The 18,547-nt window shown below is 45.3% G+C and overlaps 1 protein-coding gene across 1 annotated transcript in view; it reads right to left on the bottom strand.

Annotated features, from left to right (window-relative positions):
* The window catches only part of PLXNC1 (plexin C1), a 142,457-nt gene that overhangs the window by 30,525 nt on the left and 93,385 nt on the right, over positions 1-18,547 (bottom strand). Inside the window, exons 16-21 of the mRNA XM_040637323.1 lie at positions 18,445-18,546; positions 18,039-18,142; positions 14,136-14,174; positions 13,757-13,881; positions 12,301-12,499; positions 7,409-7,555 (exon numbers count right to left, since the gene is read on the bottom strand). Of these exons, the coding sequence (XP_040493257.1) occupies positions 7,409-7,555; positions 12,301-12,499; positions 13,757-13,881; positions 14,136-14,174; positions 18,039-18,142; positions 18,445-18,546 (716 nt within the window). The remainder of the gene's footprint in view (positions 1-7,408; positions 7,556-12,300; positions 12,500-13,756; positions 13,882-14,135; positions 14,175-18,038; positions 18,143-18,444; position 18,547) is intronic.

Here is an 18,547-nt window from a genome sequence, read left to right as displayed (position 1 = left end):
GTGGGGAGTGAGCACACACTTTAGCCCATGAGGTGGCCTGAGGACAAGAGGTTGGGGGCCTGAGTCTGTGAGGATGTCCCAGAACAGAGGCACCCACGAGCAGCGGACCGCCCACCCCAGAACTTCGTGTGGGACAGAAATCACTTCCCTGTTGCTTGAGCCCCAGGTAGCCTGCGTCTCTGTTTCCAGAAGAACTGAACCCTAATGGCTTCAGTAATGTGCCTACTGCCAAGCAGTGCTCTTGGAAGGGTATTTGGAAGATGCATGGCCCAGAACCTGGAGAAAGGACCAGACAGGAAGGACCTGGTTCTTCTGTAAGCGGGTCACAAACCAGCCCCTTTAGGTAGGTCGTTATTCAGATTTATCATTGTGGTCTCCTGTTCACATCTGCCCGGTGGGATGCTGTGTGCCACACGCAGATGGAGGGATTATGGGTAACCTTTCTAATAATAACATGAGTTTTTAATGACAGGGGATTCAGCTAATCAATTCTCCGAATCACCCATTGCCAATAAATCACCAACCAGGAAGAATGGTGAGAGGACACCGTGCTTAGTAGACCTTTCAGCTGACAACACAAACTGCTCAGACAAGAAAAACTATTTTAAATAAATGATGCAAACTTCTCTAGCCATCTCACATAGATTATTTTCTGACCTCATAACAAGCATACAAGGTTAGGTTTTACGATCACCTGTTTATAGATGAAGAAACAGGTTTAGAGAGGGTTGGTGACTTGCCCAAGGTCACTAACAGCCTGTTAGTAAAGTGGTTGAGCTCAGATTCACACCCAAGACTGTCAGACTCTTGCCCCCTCACCTCTTGTGCGTGAAGCTACATAGCAGCTAGACGTACAAGCACATTCATGGGTCACTGGTGGCTTTGCCCACCATTCCTTCACACAACTTGGTGGTTTAAGGTATCAAGGAGATAGAAAAATTAAGGCTGCGGGACGAGTGGGGGGCCGCTGGCAGGATGACTCAAAGGCGGGGGAAGAGGCTCTTCCCCATACTTTTTGCATACTTTGCTGGGGAGAGGCGGTCTAGCTACCTGAACTCCTCAACCACATTCTTGGCTCCTAAGGGCAGGGATGCTGCTGCATCCTTCTGTAATGCCTTACAATACCTAAAAAGTAATTTTAAAAAAAATTCTTACAAGCCAGCCGCTTTATCACAAAGGTCTTAGGCCAATAATTGCTTTCATTAAATAAAATATATTTTTCTTCTAATTTCATTTGAGAGCCAATGAAGATCAAGAGAAAAGTCTGGGGGTGCCCAGGTGGCTCAGTTGGTGAAGGATCTGCCTTCTTCAGCTCGGGTCATGATCCCAGGGTCCTGGGATCGAGCCCACCCTGGGATCCTTGCAGGGAGCCTGCTTCTCCCTCTCCCTCTGCCTCTCTGCGTTCCCCCCAACCCCCCTTGTGCTCTCTTGCTCTCTCAGTCAAATAAATAAATAAAATCTTTAAGATAAATAAATAGAGAAAATCTGGTTCTTATACCAAACTGGATTTAGAGGGGTTTCGGGGTAAGAGAGAAGGACTCTGCTTCCAGAGGCTCCGTAGAAGCAGCATGAGCCCAGAGTTACCAGTGTCAATGCTTCTGGGCTGAGGTTTGCCTTAAGCTGGAGTTGGCGGCCCTGGGACCGCGACCAGATGCCCCCCAATGCTGCTCTTGGCTGCCCTACATCCCCTCTCCCCTCCTTTTCCTTCCCCCAAAGAGCCCAAAGCTTCCTGGATCAAGGTATTTTGCCCCCAGTAGAATAATGAGGAAGGAAGGCCTTTTCCATCTTGAAGAAAAAAATTAAGTTAATGGAGAGAATTTCCTCAAATTTAAGTTTCTGTCACAAAATTTCTATACTTGCTAGCATTTGCTAACATTTGTTCATGATAGAATCAAGTAAGAATCTGTCTTACTTAGCCCAAAATGACTGATTTCAGTACTTTAGGCTTAATATGAATTAAGTTTGTTTTTTGGCAAAGCACCCCCATGAGTTTCAGATTTACGGACAGTGGTGAGGCATTTCCATTGGTGTGTCTCCAGAAAAAGAGGAAAGAGGCTAAGGCTTTTGGGGTCTTAGGGTTTAGTAGTAGGGCAGATTCTAGTTCTTCTCTATTATGTCAGGCTCCAGATTAAGAACTGGCAAACTTTCTGTAAAAGGCCAGATAGTAAATATTTAAGACTCTGCAGCCTGTACGGTCTCTATTACCACTACTCAACTCTGCAGTTGTAGCAGGAAAACAGCCACGGACAACAGTAAATGAATGTGCATGGCTGTGTTTCGATAAAACTTTATTTATAACAATGGACAGCAGGGCCACATTTGGCCCACAGCCTCTTGTTTGCTGATCTCTGCTCTAGACAACGGTGACTTCAAATGGAACGCTGACTTTGACAATGTAAAAAAAGAAAAAGAAAACAACGCCTTTTATCTCCACCATGATTTGCTATAAAAGTTACCATTCTCTGAGGAGTAGAAGTATAAATAAGGATCCTTAACAACGAAGTAATAAAGTCACATTTGAGCTATAAAGAAGAAAATTAAATACTTTTGTATTTAGATAACTAAATTATTTTCTAATCCCAAGATTATGGGTATGAGAAGAAAGGGTATGAAGAGGAAAGTCATTTCAAGTACTCATTTAACGTTAATTTTTCATTTTCCACTGCTTGCCATCAACTAGGGAATGACTTACCTAAAATGATTATAAAAAAATGGTTTCACTTCTTTGGTCAGGAAGCTCAGAACAGTAACTATGAAGTTAGTAATGGTTTCAGTATTATTGCAAGTCATAATGGAAATGATTTGCACTATGGTAGAGAGAAAAAGGAAAAAAAAAAAGCCCAAGAATTGTTAATTAACTTCACTGTTTCTCCACAAATGCTAGGAGTATTAAAAACAAGATTGCTGAAGTGCAAACATCAGGATTTAATGAACAATGGGATGTAATTGAAGTAACAGAGAATGACTTAATCGGGACAGTGGGTTGTTTAATTATGGGGATAATGGATCTTCTGAAAGGGACAAACTAAATGGAACAGAAGGAGCTGGGGAGCGGTGGGGAGAGCCGCTGTGTTAGAGGAGGCGTGGAGATGTGAAACTCTCACGAGAGATCGCGAGGGCTCTGTCACGGAGGAAATATTTTATTAAACATGACTGTCCCCGAAATGTAACGACTGGGTGCAAAAAGACCCAGTGGGGCAGGCTGCCCTAAATCGTCAACGGACCAGAGGGGAGGCAGGAAGATTTCTACAGGCATGTATCTACGCTTTTTCTAAGAATTTCTAATAATCTTAAAGACTTTCTCATAGATATGAGAAGGAGGGCAATAATATGTCTGTCAGAACACTGTTTCCCAGGGTGCCAAGATGCTATCTCTCAGATACGGCAGATTGGCAGGCTCATTTCCTGGGTTTAAGAGTTCAAAAAACCATTTCTCGCTTAACTTTGATTACAAGTCAACCTTCTCTTGCTAATTCAGCACACTTGCTACGAGTTATTGGGTTTTCTCATCTCCTCTTGAAAGTGAAGCCCATGTCCCTCCTCCAGTGTCGGTACTTTCCTAGGACTGAAATCCCCATGCCTTCCTTCGCTCTCCCGAAGTTTCAGGCGATCTGCTCTGAAATCGTCCTCGCAACGCGAGACCCAGTGCCCGTGACGGCGGGCCCGAGATTCTCCAGCAATGAAATCGAACATGCCTAAAATGTGGCAAAGGGAGAAAAACCACGGAGCAATAAGGCTTATTCCTCTGCCAGCTGCCTCTGAAGCGCCTGATGCGGGAGGAAGACAGGGTCCTGCGTGTGTGCGGACCCTCCCCGATGCGGGCGTTGCCGTGGGCGGGGCGGGGGGGGTGGGTGGGTGATCACGTCAGGGCAGCGTCTTCACTGCCGGCCAGCCTGCAGTGCCGAGATGCAGAAGGATGATTCCGGCCATACTAGAGGAAGTGTGGCTGTAAGGGCTTTGGTCATATTTGGGGAAAGACAGAGGAATCTTCCTCCCAGGATGCACCGAACAAAGGATGACCTCTCTGGCCCATTTGCTAGTATAATGATTTCATGTATAAGAAATTGGCAGGATGTCTTCATGTTCTAGAAAACACCCCACACCTCAGGGAGAACACATCCTAATCTTAGAGGTGTGAAACCTAACTTTCAGGTTGTTATGTGAGGTGCTGGGTTTCTGAGCACTGAGCCACACAGGAGTTTGGGGCCTCTTTTCAACGTGCCCCTGTCGTGGCACCAGGCTCTGGCGTTTCAAGTTGCTTATGGGGCTGCTCTTGATTTCTTCTCTGACTTTTCTTTCTTTGAAAAAATTTACACACACACACACAGAATTGAGTTTGTTCAGCATACCTTGGTTTTCAATTACATAAACCACCTCGGGCAAATTTAAAAAATCAAGATAGCAAACCACTGGGTATACATGACTGGGGTGGGGGGTTGGCCGGGAGAGGTAAGAGAGAAAGAGGGAGGAGAGAGGGGGAGGAGGGAGAGGGAGGAGAGAGGGGAGAGGAAAGGAGGAGAGAGAGGAAAGGGGGAGAGGGAGGGGGGAGGAAGGAAGAAAATTATAATATGATGGTTAAGACTAGGGGAACTTGCCTGAAAGGAAATGAAAAACCTTAAATTTTTTATATTGACCTTCTGCTAACATTTCGTCACACAAGCATCGCCCAGATCGCGTGCCTCCTCGGGTGCCTCTAATATAACCATCGACCATGAGACAGACAGGTCGCGACAGGTACAATAAAAAGCATTAAAATTCATTTTTAAAGCAAGGCCCCTAGAAACCAGTGGCCCACCCCTTTTCCAGTCTCTGTCTGCTGGCAAATCTGCATTTGAAAAGGAAGATTTATCTGGATTTCTAAAATCATAATTTCCCATTAGCCTTTTCCCCAGGGGCTATAAAGGAAAAAAGACTCCAAGAGTTGACATGAATTCCTTCAACATCAAGAAACATTTTGATGACGAGTTGAGAGTTAACAAATCAGAAACACATGGTCTTAATCGACTGTGAAATAAATAATGTTTCAAAATGAAAGGCGGAAAAAGTGTTTCCGTAAAGCATTCTGTAAAGCATTAAAAAGGACTCAAATCTCAAAAGTTGCTTCAGGCATTTGACTTCTTCCCCCACTCCCAGTCTGGTTCTCTCCTTGCCTCTCGTTCCTGTCAGGGTTCACGTTTTCATGAAAGGAAATTACTGCTGGATTCCCCCAACCTACATATACTCGCAAATATTTCTCTTTGGGAATCTGTGGGGCTTCCAAAATGTTTCAAAGTAAAAGCATACACATCTTTGGGGGGGGGGGGAGGACCAAGGCCCTGAATTTGTCCTCAAACAATTGCAGGGAAAGGTATCACCAGGCCCTGATGCAAAGTTTACCTTTTGTTCTCCAAGATACCCAGGGGCCCTCTCCACGCAGGCTGTACGCTGGTACTACCTGGAGTGTTTAAGAAATGTCTGTCTCTGCCTGGGCTTCATCCCCAGCAGTTCTGATTTAATCAGCCCCGAGGGAAGGCCCAGGCATTTGTCTGTCTGAATCTGCATTTCTTTTTTCTTTTTTGAAGATTTATTTATTTATTTGAGAAAGAGAAAAAGAGCGTGCACGTGCATGAGAGCACTGGGAGGGGCAGAGAGAGAGAGAGAGAGGAGAGAGAATCCCAAGCAGGTTCCACGCACAGTGTGGAGCCTGACGCAGGGCTCGATCCCACAACCCTGAGATCATGACCTGAGCTGAAATGAAGAGACATGAATTAAATTTCGTAAAGCTTTACATGGCAAGCCATGGCAGTCAATGCTCTTCTTTTTTTCCTTAAGATTTTTTTATTTGAGAGAGAGTGAGCTAAAGAGAGAGAGAACAAGCAGAGGGAGCATCAGGCAGAGGGAGAAACAGACTCCCCACTGAGCAGGGAGCCCCTTGTGGGACTTGATCCCAGGACTCTGGCATCATGACCTGAGCTGAAGGCAGACACTTAACCGACGGAGCCCCCCCAGGTGCCTGGCAGTCAATGCTCTTAACCCCTGTGACCCCCCTCCCCATGAAACCAGCACCATGATTTTCCTCTCTGTTTTATAGGTGAGGAGACTGAGGCACAGGAAGGTTTGGAAACTTGCCCCACGCCACCCAGATGGGCAGGGGCGGATGGCAAGCGCGCCTGGCCAGAGTCTGTGCCCTTCAGGGCCGCGCCGAAGCTTGGGAACCGCTGCTCCTCCCCACCTCTTGGCCGCAGACAGTTACATACACAGACATCAGAACGCTGAGAACGTTAACTTTCTACTCGGGCTCCTGCCTTGTGGATGGCAGTCGAGCATGCTGCCGTCTCCGGTGGAGGGTAAACTACATCTGTCAGTGACCTAGAACTGGAAACAGCTGATCTGTGGACTATTTTCCCACCAGAGAGCATAACCGTAACACGGCCCACAGCGACGTGGTGCCTTCTCCAATTAGGGAATGAATTCTTCCAGGATGATACCACAGTTCCTGCCATCCAGAGCTAAGCCACAGGAGACTCAGCCCCCTGACTGAGTCATACCAAAACCCCACTGTCTTCTTTCCCTCCTCCTCCACTAATGAGACTGTGAAGACGCCCCGAGTCTCCATAAAGCTAAAGATCAAACCAAATGACAGCGATCTCTTTCCCCAGTCTCCACGAACAGAAAAGCACAGAAAATGCCTAAGTCATTTTGGAGATACTTGTCATGCTTGGCCCTCTCCCTACAATTCGTGAATGTGCAAGAAATCGCTCTCACTTTCTTTAGGAAGGGAGGAGGTTGGGGGTGGGATGGGGATGGGTGAAAAGAAGTTCTCGAATGGGTGAAACCCTCCAGCACCCAGGCAATCATCTTCCTGTAGTGATTTACAGCATTCCTCTAAAAATATCTATGAGATCACAGAACATTAAGTGCGTGACACCAAACATTTGTAACTAATCCATGAAAATAAAGTAAGGGTGTCATGTTGCACGGGGAACACAGTGGAATTTGTCTTGCGTTATCATTCTAAAATAAGACGGCCTCAATTTGGTTGAAATATATCTTCACACATTGTCTTCCAGAGCAGAGCCGTTTGAGAAATTCTGATTGCAGTTATAAGTGCTGAATAGGGAGTACTTTGCATTTCCTTTGATGATGCTGAAAGCTATAAGCTATCCTGATATTAAAATCTTTGGAAATTGATGAGTACCCCAGGCATCATTACAATTCTCCCCCCTCATCCAACTAATTAAAATCTATTATGTGAACACGTGTTAATATTTTATCAACTACTGTTTTTAATTAACTCAGCATCTGAGGCCTCCCACAGTAGGAATGATATCGCTTTGGTTTAAGTGACCCCCCCCCACCCCACCCCACCACCGAGCTCCCAGCCAGGCTTCTTTCCGGGGCTGGGTGCAAGGCTTCATCGCAAACATACCACAGTACTGAACTCCGGAACCTGCCACAGCAGCCAGTCTTCGTTCAGGGTGTACAGGGCTTTGCAAGTGATTACATCCACCGGACCCTTGTTTATTTTCTGGTTCAAAGTCGTCACCAGCAAATAGAATGGCTCTCCAACAGTCTCCTTGGAAGAGACACAAAAGTGACAGTCAGCTGTCTGCAGAATCCACCGTACTTTCCAAAGAGTTAAAGTTTCAGTTTATGGCAGTACGACAGGAAACAGGAGGCAGTGTTTTCTAACAATCAGCATGAGGATCCCAAGAAAATAAGCATTGCTCCACTCAGGATTGGGCGCAAAACTCAGGAGACGCGTCGTCTCCCCACCACACGCACATGCACGCTCGCGTGCGCAAACACACAGACACACACGCATGCACACACACACGCACACAGACTCCCAGCATTTATAGTCAGCAGCAATATGAAGTCCTCAGCGGATGGATCTTTTATGTGTAAGCTTCTATATGGCCGACGGATGCTCATCGGCCGGCTAACGCCTAGAGTAGATGTGGAGGTTTCACCTTCGTTTACTTTGCTAATTATTTGCCTTTTTGAGCAAACCAAAAATAAATGGTATTTAAAAAAAATACACAACAATTAACCTTGGTAACCAGAATAAATGTCAGAACATTTTGTACATTTGCCAAGGAGGATGCTTTTTGGTGTTAGGAGCGTCTAATGAAGGAAGTGGCCTTTAGTTATCACAACTCGCAGCCATCCCGGCCAGCACGCTGTGGTTTGCGGAGCCGGGGTACACAGACACCCCGGCGCACCCTGGCTGGTACGCAGCCCCTGATGCACCTGAACTGCCTTCCCCGAACCAGAGGTCAGTTCCATTGCTCGAGGGCTTGTCCCATCCCGATGGCTTCTGTCTGCAACCTTCTGCCGGGGGCACTTACTCCCGGACTGGGGCTCGCCCTCTCACGGTTAGCGAGATGCCTCAAACCCGTAGCCACACTGCGCTTGCGTGGACCTGAGCAGCTCAGGGGGAGGCTCTTGTGTGCGGCTTCCAGTGAAGGCGCCCAGAGCACGCAGCCTGGCGTCGGCGGCAGCACGCTCGCCAAGGAATCAGCGTCTACGGTCAATGGACATTAACCAAGTACGTGGAGAGGAAGAGGTGGGACGCAAACCGCCTTAGTGAAGAAGCAGCCAGCCAAGCGACTGAGGCTTGAAGTGCGTTTCCAGCCAAGCTTTAGGGCCTGGCTTGCAAAGCAGAGTTCCATTGGCTCGCTCCCCTGCTCTGCCCCGAACTAGTAGATGGAGACCTCTTGTAAGACTCCTGGCATCCCACCCCCCGCCTGTCCCATCCCCTCCTGCAAGAACACGTGCCCTCCCCAGTGCCAGGGCTTGGCCCCCTTCTGCCACCCCGCTCTTCACTGGCTTCCCGTCACTTTTCCCATTACTTTTTCTCATTGAATCCTCTCATTTAATCTTGTGAGATAAGTATCTTTATGACCATTTTGCACAGGGGAGCGTTGGGGCTCATGGAATCCGTGTGATTTTCCCCAGATCCCACAACTGGCATGGGGTAGCTACCACTTTTCTCTTCCCTGCTGACATATCCTTGAGTCTCTTCCTTAGTGTAGGACAGAGGTGGAATGTTCGAAAATTTCCCAGGTGGGGGGAGTGTTGGGACTAGCACCTGACATTTCAATTCTTATGGGAAACTTCCTTTATTTAGTGGTTCACAAGGACACTAACTCTCTTCTCTTTCCCTCTGCCTCCTGGGGTAATGTCCTGACTGCAAACCCAGAACTGCCACTTCTCCTTTTTCCTCCAGCCCACATCAGAGACAGGGGTGAGTGTCCTCGTGAGCCTTGTGGGCCAGATGGGCCACTGAGGGTGCAGTTAGGGGGCAGGTGGGCTCTGCTGGGCTGTGTGGAGGGGCAGCCGCAGACTCCATGGCTCTGTAGTCAGGAGTTCCCCAGAATTCTCCAGAGTGCAGCCAGCCTGAGAGAAGTAAGAGTTTGTTTTATACTGTTAGCTGCACCTATGGTTCTAACCCTGGGTGATCATTACCAGAATTCCCCGGGGCTCTCATAAAAAGTTCACATGCCTGGGCCTACTTGAGACCCACAGCCACGGAATGTCTGTAACCAAGGCCTGGGCATCTGTGGTTTGAATTCTTTCTCAGGGGATTCTGATATGGGGCCAGCTTTGAAAACCATGAGGTTTCTTTTTCTCTACTGAACACAAGTCCTCAGTCAGTCATACCAGCTGGGGGCTTGGGTGTCTTTATCAGAGCAGGGGACACACAGCCCCTCAGGCGGCTGGCTGGGGTGGACGGCACCTGACCTGACTGCATGTGCGCTCCCTCTCCTGTGATGGGAACTAAGCTCAGCCCCTTCACCTTCCTTTCCTTTGTGAGACCAGACTCTGGCCCTGGTTGAGCCAGAGGCTTTCATGCCTGTGATCTCGCTCCACCCCTAAATCCTCCCTAAGCCTGTCAGAAGGTACCCGCCTCACTGGGGAAGTAGCAGCTAAGAGCCCTCAAGCCCTGCTGCCATCCCACGCCAGCTGTGGGGTCTGGGGAAGGTCACATCTATCCCGTGTGCTCCAAATCCCCCCTGTGCAAAACGGTCATAATGATACTTACCTCACAGGATTAAATGAGAGGATTCAGTGAGGAAACGCAAGCAAAACTCTTAGCATGATGTCTGGCACTCTCAATAAACGGCAGTTGGTATTATTACTTCACTCACAGAGCCCTGGAAGCTCAGAGGAGGTTCCCTGGGGGTCACAGAGCTAGTGGCGTCCAGGCAAATGTCTGTGGGGCAGGGCAGGAGGACCAAGCATCCCCGTGGGCACCCGGGGTGGGAAGTCAGACTCCCTGCACCAGAGGGAATTTTTCCACTGAAAATGAAAGCATCGCTGGCTGGCTCAAAGTCACTTCCTCCTGGTAAGCGTGCCACCCCTCACCATCTCAAGTGCTCAAGATACTCTTGAATCAGCACTGCAAAATCTTGACCCAGAATCCTCTGCTTGAGGGAGCCGTTTGGGCTTAGGGCCCAGATTTTTGGAACATCTCGCCCACTTAATACCTAAGGGCAGCAAGAGCAAAGCTCCAACCAGCACTTAAGGGCTCAGATCACAAGATCCCACAAGAAAGAGCTGGAAAGAAATTTAAAACCGGTGACTAGACCCTTCACTCCATGGGTAGAAAACAGTTGCCCAGATGAAAAGCACCATTCCCAGAGACACACAGTGAACTGGGGCTTACATGAGTTTAGAGCCCAAAACTGCTGCTTCTAACCAAGACTGCTAGTCCAGTGCTCTTTCCATTACCCCAGGATTCTCAAATGTAAGGCACATGCAATTACCCGGAGGAGCTTGGCAAACATGGATTTCGGGTCTCACCCCAGGGCTTCTGATTCAGTGGCATTGGTGGTGGGGCAGGAGGCTGACTTTTAAGTCTAAGACGCAGAACTGGGTGTGGGTCCCGCCGCCTCTGTTTAGATGCGGTGGTGGCTGAAGCAAGGGTGGTGGGAAGCGAAAATATTCGCCCCAGAAATAACTGCTCAACACCTCCTCAAAGCGTTTGATGATTTATACCAAGTAAACAGAAAAGAAGGCAGATTTCATTAATCTTAATAAATGGGTAGTGCCTTGGGAGAGGAAGGCGTTGGTAAAAAAAAAACAAAAAAACCAAAAAACGTTGTGCACCTACTTGTAAGACTGCATTAAACATTAAACTAAGCACAGTCTATTTAAAGTGCTGCTTTTGGATCTAAACTTAAGTAGCACTGTTAAAACCTGTGGCATAGCAGTGCATCTTATTCAAAGTTTAATTAGATTTTGGAACTAGCTACAAATACACAATTATGCAGTTTTGCTGGAATCTGGATGGCTGGTGAAATTAAAGAAGGTAAGAACCTTCTGTACCAGGGGCCTCAGAGAGGCCGAATGAAGATTGGGTTCAACAGAACACTCTTCTTGTCCTATTAATATTTTATAACAGTAATGGTCAACATTTATGGAGCTCTTACTCGGTGCTAAGCCACTGCATCCATTTTCTCATCTAGGCTTACAGAGCGGCCCTAAGATCGTTTCTTCCAGCGCTCCAGGTTATAAGCCCAAGGCTCAGACAGGTGCAGAGCCTCCTCTAGTGAGTGACGGCGGCCAGAGGCGGACCAGGCAGCGGGCTCCAAGACCCGCTTCCCTACCCGCCGGAATTTGCGTCTAGTGGGCATTCAACATGATTTTAAGATTCAATCAGACTACAGCCACATTCATCCAGTAAATCCAACGAAGCAAGCTCGAGGGGCGGGCGGCTCTTTGGGGACTTGCTAAACAAATGGAATAATGTGGAATGACTGGTTAGAACCGCGTGTAATTAGCTTCCAGTATTAGTGGGTAAATGGGTATTTCCAAGATGCTTGAGAGACCCTGCACGCACTGGGTTCTCTTCAATCCCTGAAATACCCCCTCCACTCAGTACATTTTCTGGGCTCTGGTTGTCAATTAATGATGTGAAGGTGGGCTCAAAAGTCAATGGTATAAAATTTCAGTTATGGAAGATAAATAAGTGCTAGAAATCTATTGTACAACATTGTGCCTACAGATAACAACGCTGTTTTGCACCCTTAAAAAATCTGGTAAGAGGCTAGGTTTCATGTTAATTGTTTTTACCACAATAACACTATTTAAAAGAGAAAAAAAGTCTAACTGAACTGCATTTGCATACGCCAGTTACAGCAAAAACAATTTTATTTGCCCCTCCATGTGCTCCTAGGAGGGACCGCATCTAAAAGAGGTTAAATGCTGACACCATGGAGTGCTCAGGACTTATCCAGGCAAAGACATCAGCATCTGCTAAAAATAACCACCTATTGTCTTACCTCTGACACTGCCAAGGGAAGTGACACTTACCCGCAAAAAACCAGAAAGGCAGACAGACATCCAGTTTGTGAGGAGTTTTTCGACCACAGATTCTGTGCGTCTTAGCATGAGTTTAGGCTGCATGTTACTGGACTGTTCCATCAAGTCCCTGGTCAGCACCTCTAGGATGCTGGTCAGATAGACCAGCTTGGTTTGCAGTGCAATGGTCAAGAAGGAGGCAAACAGACACCTATTTAAAAACAGAGCCTTGGTTACAATACTCAAGACACCAAAATAACCTAACTGTCCATTAGCAGATGAACGGATTAAAAAAATGTGGTATATGTGTACACACACACACACACACACACACACACACACACGCCCCGGAATACTGTTCGGCTACACAAGAGAATGAAATCTTGCCATTTGTGACAACATGGATGGATCTTGAGGGCATCATGCTAAATGAAAAAGTCAGAGAAAGACAAATACTTTCTTTTTTCTAAAAAAAAGAAAACCAAGCTCATGGAAAAAGAGATCAGATATGCGGTTTCCCAGAGGTAGAGAATGGAGGGGGGAATTGGAGGAAGGTGGACAAAATACAAAATCTTCCAGATCTAAGGTAAGTAAATGCTAGGGATGTAATACACGATATGGTGACTACAGTTAACACTGCTGTATAATCTGAAAGTTCTAACACAGTAAATCCTAAAAGTTCATTTTTTTCCTTTTTTTTTTTTTTTTGGATCTGTATGAGATGATGGATGCTAACTAAACTTGTCATGGTTTTGCAAGAGGAAAAAGGAGGATCATTATGCTATACACCTGAACTTATACAGTGCTGTTGGCCAATTCCATCTCAATAAAACGGAGAGAGAGGGAAAAGAAGATACACAGATGACAAAACAGCACATAAATAAAGAGCCTCGGTTAATGAGGTTAGCTGTCTGCTGTGGCTAGGTTGACGCTGATGGGAGTTTCTATGGAAGCTGAGGGGCAGTGGGGTGCTGTGCTGTGGACACTTGTGTTTTTTTTAATGTCTTAGGTCAACCACCTTTGTCCTCAATCCATAAAAACCATGCACCAGTGTTAACCCCAGGACATTTTATGTGTTTTCAGCTTTTAAACTTTAAGCTAGAGTGGTAAACAAGATGTGACCGTCTTTCCCAAATTTTTAGGTGTTTTAGAGACAGAAAACAGCACTTCTGCTTTTTTGATTCAGGACTCATGTTTTTTCTTGGTGTTGGGGTTTCTCAGGGCTTTTTTTGTGGGGGAGGAGTGTATGTGTGTGTGTCTTCAAAACAGAGTATGTGTTGGGGTCGTGTGACCTGAAATGGAGCTGTCGTGGCCTCATGACGCCTGATCAGATGGCCTCTGGATAAATCCACCTTTTCAAGGGATGTGGATACCACGTTCGGGTTTTGGTTTGGAAATAAAAAAAGGAGTTCCCGTTTTTATTTTCTCTATTTAATGACTTTCAAAATGTAAATAAATTGACTAATACCTGTCCTTCACTGAAAAGTTCTTCTGCTTCTCAAGGGTGTGGATGACAGTAACAAGGAAACTTTTATTACAAATCAGGGCATCCAAAGCTGTGAGACTTTCATTCTTGTCAGTGGCATCTCTGTTCTGGAAAAAAAAATGAATATGATATGATATGATATGATATGATATGATATGATATAATATAATATAATATAATACCAGAAACTTAAAGTTAGAAGGTAGATCCACAATGGGTTTTCCAAGACAATGAATTATTTAATATTGAATCCATGATTCCAAAAAACTCACAAAAATTCAATAATGGAGATGATGATGACAATGAGGACACTATGAAAGTCAGGCAGTCATGGGCTAAAAATGAAAACTTATAGACTTACATGCATATCTTCAGTGAAGATGTGTGTGAAGCCACCTGACTGAGAGGAAGGAGACACTTTTATTATTCATAACATCCAAAGGAAATGAATAGTGTATTTTTGTTACAATACCCAAATCCGTTTTAATAAAGTAGAGACACTGTTTGCTAATCTGAAGAGCCCCTGGGCTTATGTTCATTTTATATCCTCTAATACATAATAAATAATTATTCAGCTCTCAAGCAGCACCAGTGGATTCTGAAAGCCTCTCAGAAGAATCATTATCGTTGCATCAGTCCCACTTTTGGTAGAGGAAGGCATCCCCCACTTTCAAAGAACAGACTCAAAAGTGAGAGAAGTGGTAAAGAAGGTTATGCAAATGTGCAGACCACTCCTTAAGGCGTTTGCCCTCTCGGGATAAGTACTGAGTTGTGTCTATAAGTTTTTACAAGTCTTAGCTCTGTAGTATCCACTGTCTCAAAAGACAATGTTATGGAGACGGAGTGAGAGGGGTGGTTAAAAGAATCTGGAGCCAAATTACTTGGGTTTCAGTCTTGGTTTTATCACCTACTGGTCACATGACTCTGGACAAGTCATGTAACCTCTCTGTGCCTGACTTTGCTCATCTGCAAAATGGGGACTCCCAACTCCCATCTTCCAGGCTTGGTGTGAAAACAAAATGAACGCATGCACAGTAAGTTCTATCTTAGCTATGTTTATTGCTTTTATCACTAATTTATGGCAAACTAGATCACACTGTTATTGTCCTGCTGGTTTCTACAATTATTTTTATGTGCTATGCTATGTTGCTCCTGGATATAAACTTTTCAATTTGAGTTTCCCTTTTTAATGTATCATAAGTCTTCTTGGAATTAAAGGATTAAATTTTAAAAGCACGCTGAGTAACACTTTAAATGAGTCAACAGAATGAAAATATAAACTTGAACATTCAGGTTTTTCTCTTCCTCTTTTTTGGGGGTAATATTTGAAACTTTAGGCTATTTTTATACCTCATTAAAGTAAATTTCTTCTGCAGAAAATTTTTGCTTTATAGTTTCAAATTTGTTGGCCTAAGCAGAAGACCTCAAACTATTTTGGTCATGCTCTCCCCTAGTAATATGCAGAAAAATCATATTCTGGGGGCGCCTGGGTGGTGCAGTCGTTAAGTGTCTGCCTTCGGCTCAGGGCGTGATCCCAGGATTCTGGGATCGAGCCCCACATCAGGCTCCTCTGCTGGGAGCCTGCTTCTTCCTCTCCCACTCCCCCTGCTTGTGTTCCCTCTCTCGCTGGCCTTCTCTGTCAAATAAATAAATAAAATCTTAAAAAAAAAAAAAGGAAAGAAAGAAAAATCATATTCTGGGTTTGCATTTTCTAGTTCCTAACATTTTTTGCTGAACCAACTTGATGTGGACAGTTTAAACAGATTGATTCCTGACCTTACATAGGGAAATGCCACCATGGCTCCCCGTATTCTAAAGCTCCTTCCTCCTTTCATTTAAATTTCCCTCTTCTAGGAGATTGGATGCACTGCTCACCCTTATTTCTTCTCCTATTTTCAGCAAAACAAAGCAGTCAATACAACGAAAAGGAAGGCTTTGGACAGCCAGAAACTGGCACAGAGCCAGGAATTGGTAATATCTTGGCCTCTGTGAACCTATGATTTCCTCTGGTTCTGTCTACTGTTGTCTGGTAGGTGCTGACCGCTCAAGTTCTTGGTCTACCAGCCAAGAGACGTCCAGGCCTAGAGGATGTGGTTCCCGATCTATCAGTAAAGGGTCTAGTTGACAAAAAGATAGATCTGCAGCCCAGAGTGCATTTCAGCTGGCGCTGTCATCACAGACTACGGTCCTTTGTCCTCTATATCCTTCATTATCAATTCAGTTTTAACTTCAGTCTTGCTAGGGTTCTGATGGTTATGCCTGTTTTCCTGGTCCTCTCCTTTACTGACTCCTCCTCACTTCAGTTTCCTGACTTTCCCAGCTGCTGTTCAAGATTATACATCACCCTGAGTTAAGTCTGTTTGGCTTCCTGCAACTACGGATGACCCTTGAATAATGTGGGGGTTCGGGATGCTGACCCTCTGCACCGTCGAAAATCTGCATGTAACTTTTCCCCAAACCTTAACTACTAATACATCGCCTACTGCTGACCAGAAGCCTTACCGATGAACACATCTTTCATATGTTCTCTGTATTATATACTGTATTCTTACAATAGAGGAAGCTAGAGAAAAGAAAATGTTATTAAAATCATAGGGAAGAGGACATATTTATACGACTGTACTGTTTTATTGAAAAAAAAATCCGTGTATAAGTGGACCCATGTGGTTCAAACCTGTGTTGTTCAAGGGTTGACCGTATCTCTCTTCTAAAGTAATACAGCATTTTTCCTGGGATTTTTTTTTCCCCTCAAAACACTCAACTTGCAATAGTGTCTTTTGCATTCATCACTTATCTTGCTCTTGATTACTGAATTTAGAGGATAGGACAATTTCTTTTTCAGGCCACAGATTACTCTCTTCAGCACTCAAGGGCAATCATTAACTGTAAAAGCCCACACAAGCCTCATGTTGCTGGTGGAAATCTCTGTTGTTTTATTGCTATTAAATTCTTAATGGGGATCTCAGATAGCTGGGAAATAGGACTCGTGGTGTCCTGCAAAGTCATCCTGATTCAGGGAACTGACCTCCCTCCCCAGGTGGTGTTCTGCCGTAGAAATGGATGGATGAGGTGGCAAATACAAGTCTTGGTGCCTGGGACTCTTGCAGGAGAAGTTTAAAAAAGTATATTGTACAAGCATAAAAAACTGAAGTCTTATTTATAGGCTTCTTGATTTACAACAGTAAGGCTTGGACAAAAAAAAAATTATATATACATGGCAGGTGTTTTATGGAGGTATCCCAACCTCCAGACACAGCATCACATATCATGGTGTCTGCTTCTAGAATTACAGAGAAACTGGAAATTGCTTACTGCATGTGTCTGAGTTTCTGAACTCTAGGCTTCTGGCCAAATGTAGCTGAGAAGCTTCTGGTAGGTGATACAAGCTCTGTTTTGACCTAGCTTTGCTTAGAAGTCTAGATTGAAATACGATCATCTGCGTGGATGCTCCAGAAGTTGGGCCCTTCTCTGGTCACCAGTTCCGGACTAAAAAGGGCAACATGGTGAAGCGGGGGCACCAGGATGTGGAGGTGATGACAGGCAGATGAGTGTACTTCGCTCAAGACTTGGGAGTGTAAAGGAGGAAGGCTGAGCGAGGACGGGCGAAGATGGAGGTGTCAGAACAGAGTGAGACCGAAAACCCAAAGGGTTAAAGGAGACCGCTCCTTGGAGTCCCAGGATGGATTAATCAATCATTTCGTGCAGCTATTTCTACTAAATGAGGATGATATGGACTGATCAGCAGAAGAACAACTGCTGGAGAGAACCATGAAAAACGTGACATTGCTAAAAATGGCTGCTATCAACTCCAATTCTATGCGTGTCTACCGCCCTCCCTTCTCGGCCAACAGTACTTTTCATTTCCAATTGAGAAGTAATAGTGAAAAATCTAGTGGCTGCAATAGAAGTCATGCAGATAAACACAACAAACTGGCCAGCCTACAATTTATTGATTTTTCAATAAACTAGCTTGCTTCCCAGCTATAAATTCAGCTCTAAACAGGTAGTAAAATAAAACAAAAATCATCACTCTGAACTTACTGGACAAAGAACAATCGTCAGTGACCCATCACTGCTTTACACTCTAATCAATCCAATTAATAATTATCCTTCTCCCTGCTCCGCTCAGACTTAAGCCCTTATTTCCTACCAAGCACATTGTCTACAGCTGCCTTGGAAGCAAACACCCGTTTTGACGATAGCAACAAGCACCTTCATTATGATTCAAGACTCAACCTTAGGAATATGATCAATGCTCTTTTACCTCGGGGAAGAAAGTTCTCAGAGCAAAGTGTTTGTAGTCAAGGAAGGGAACAGTTCCAAAACTATCAACCACATCCAATTTATCCATCTGCAGCTCAGCAAAGCCTGCAAAACAGAATCCCAAGAGCAATATTTTAACTCAACAAACGATGGATAAGATCTTCTGCTGTTTTGTCTAACACGGAGTATGACCTTGGTTTTCATTAAAGAAGAAACAATAGATAATTACTTGGTTGGCTGCAGAGCAGAGCTGAAATAAACACAGAGCCAGGCCTAGACTCCACCGCTCAGATGCCTTCTATTATACAAACCGTTCTCATTACTGTGGCCCGCTCCATTTAAGGGGGGGGGGGGCGTGGATGATAAAAAAAGGCTTGTTTTTCCACAAATAAAATTTTGGAGCCTACCATCACGTATCTCTTTCCGGAGCTCGCTCTCCAGGAGCTCCAGCTGTTGGCTCTGTTTGCGGCTCAGTTCCTTCGATTTGTGCCTGGTTACCCCCACGGCCGC

This window comes from Ursus maritimus, unplaced genomic scaffold, assembly GCF_017311325.1.
Source record: "Ursus maritimus isolate PB19 unplaced genomic scaffold, ASM1731132v1 scaffold_21, whole genome shotgun sequence".
Lineage (NCBI taxonomy): Eukaryota > Metazoa > Chordata > Mammalia > Carnivora > Ursidae > Ursus > Ursus maritimus.
The sequence above is the reverse complement of the archived record's forward strand: the minus strand, read 5'-3'. Positions and strand labels throughout refer to the sequence as shown.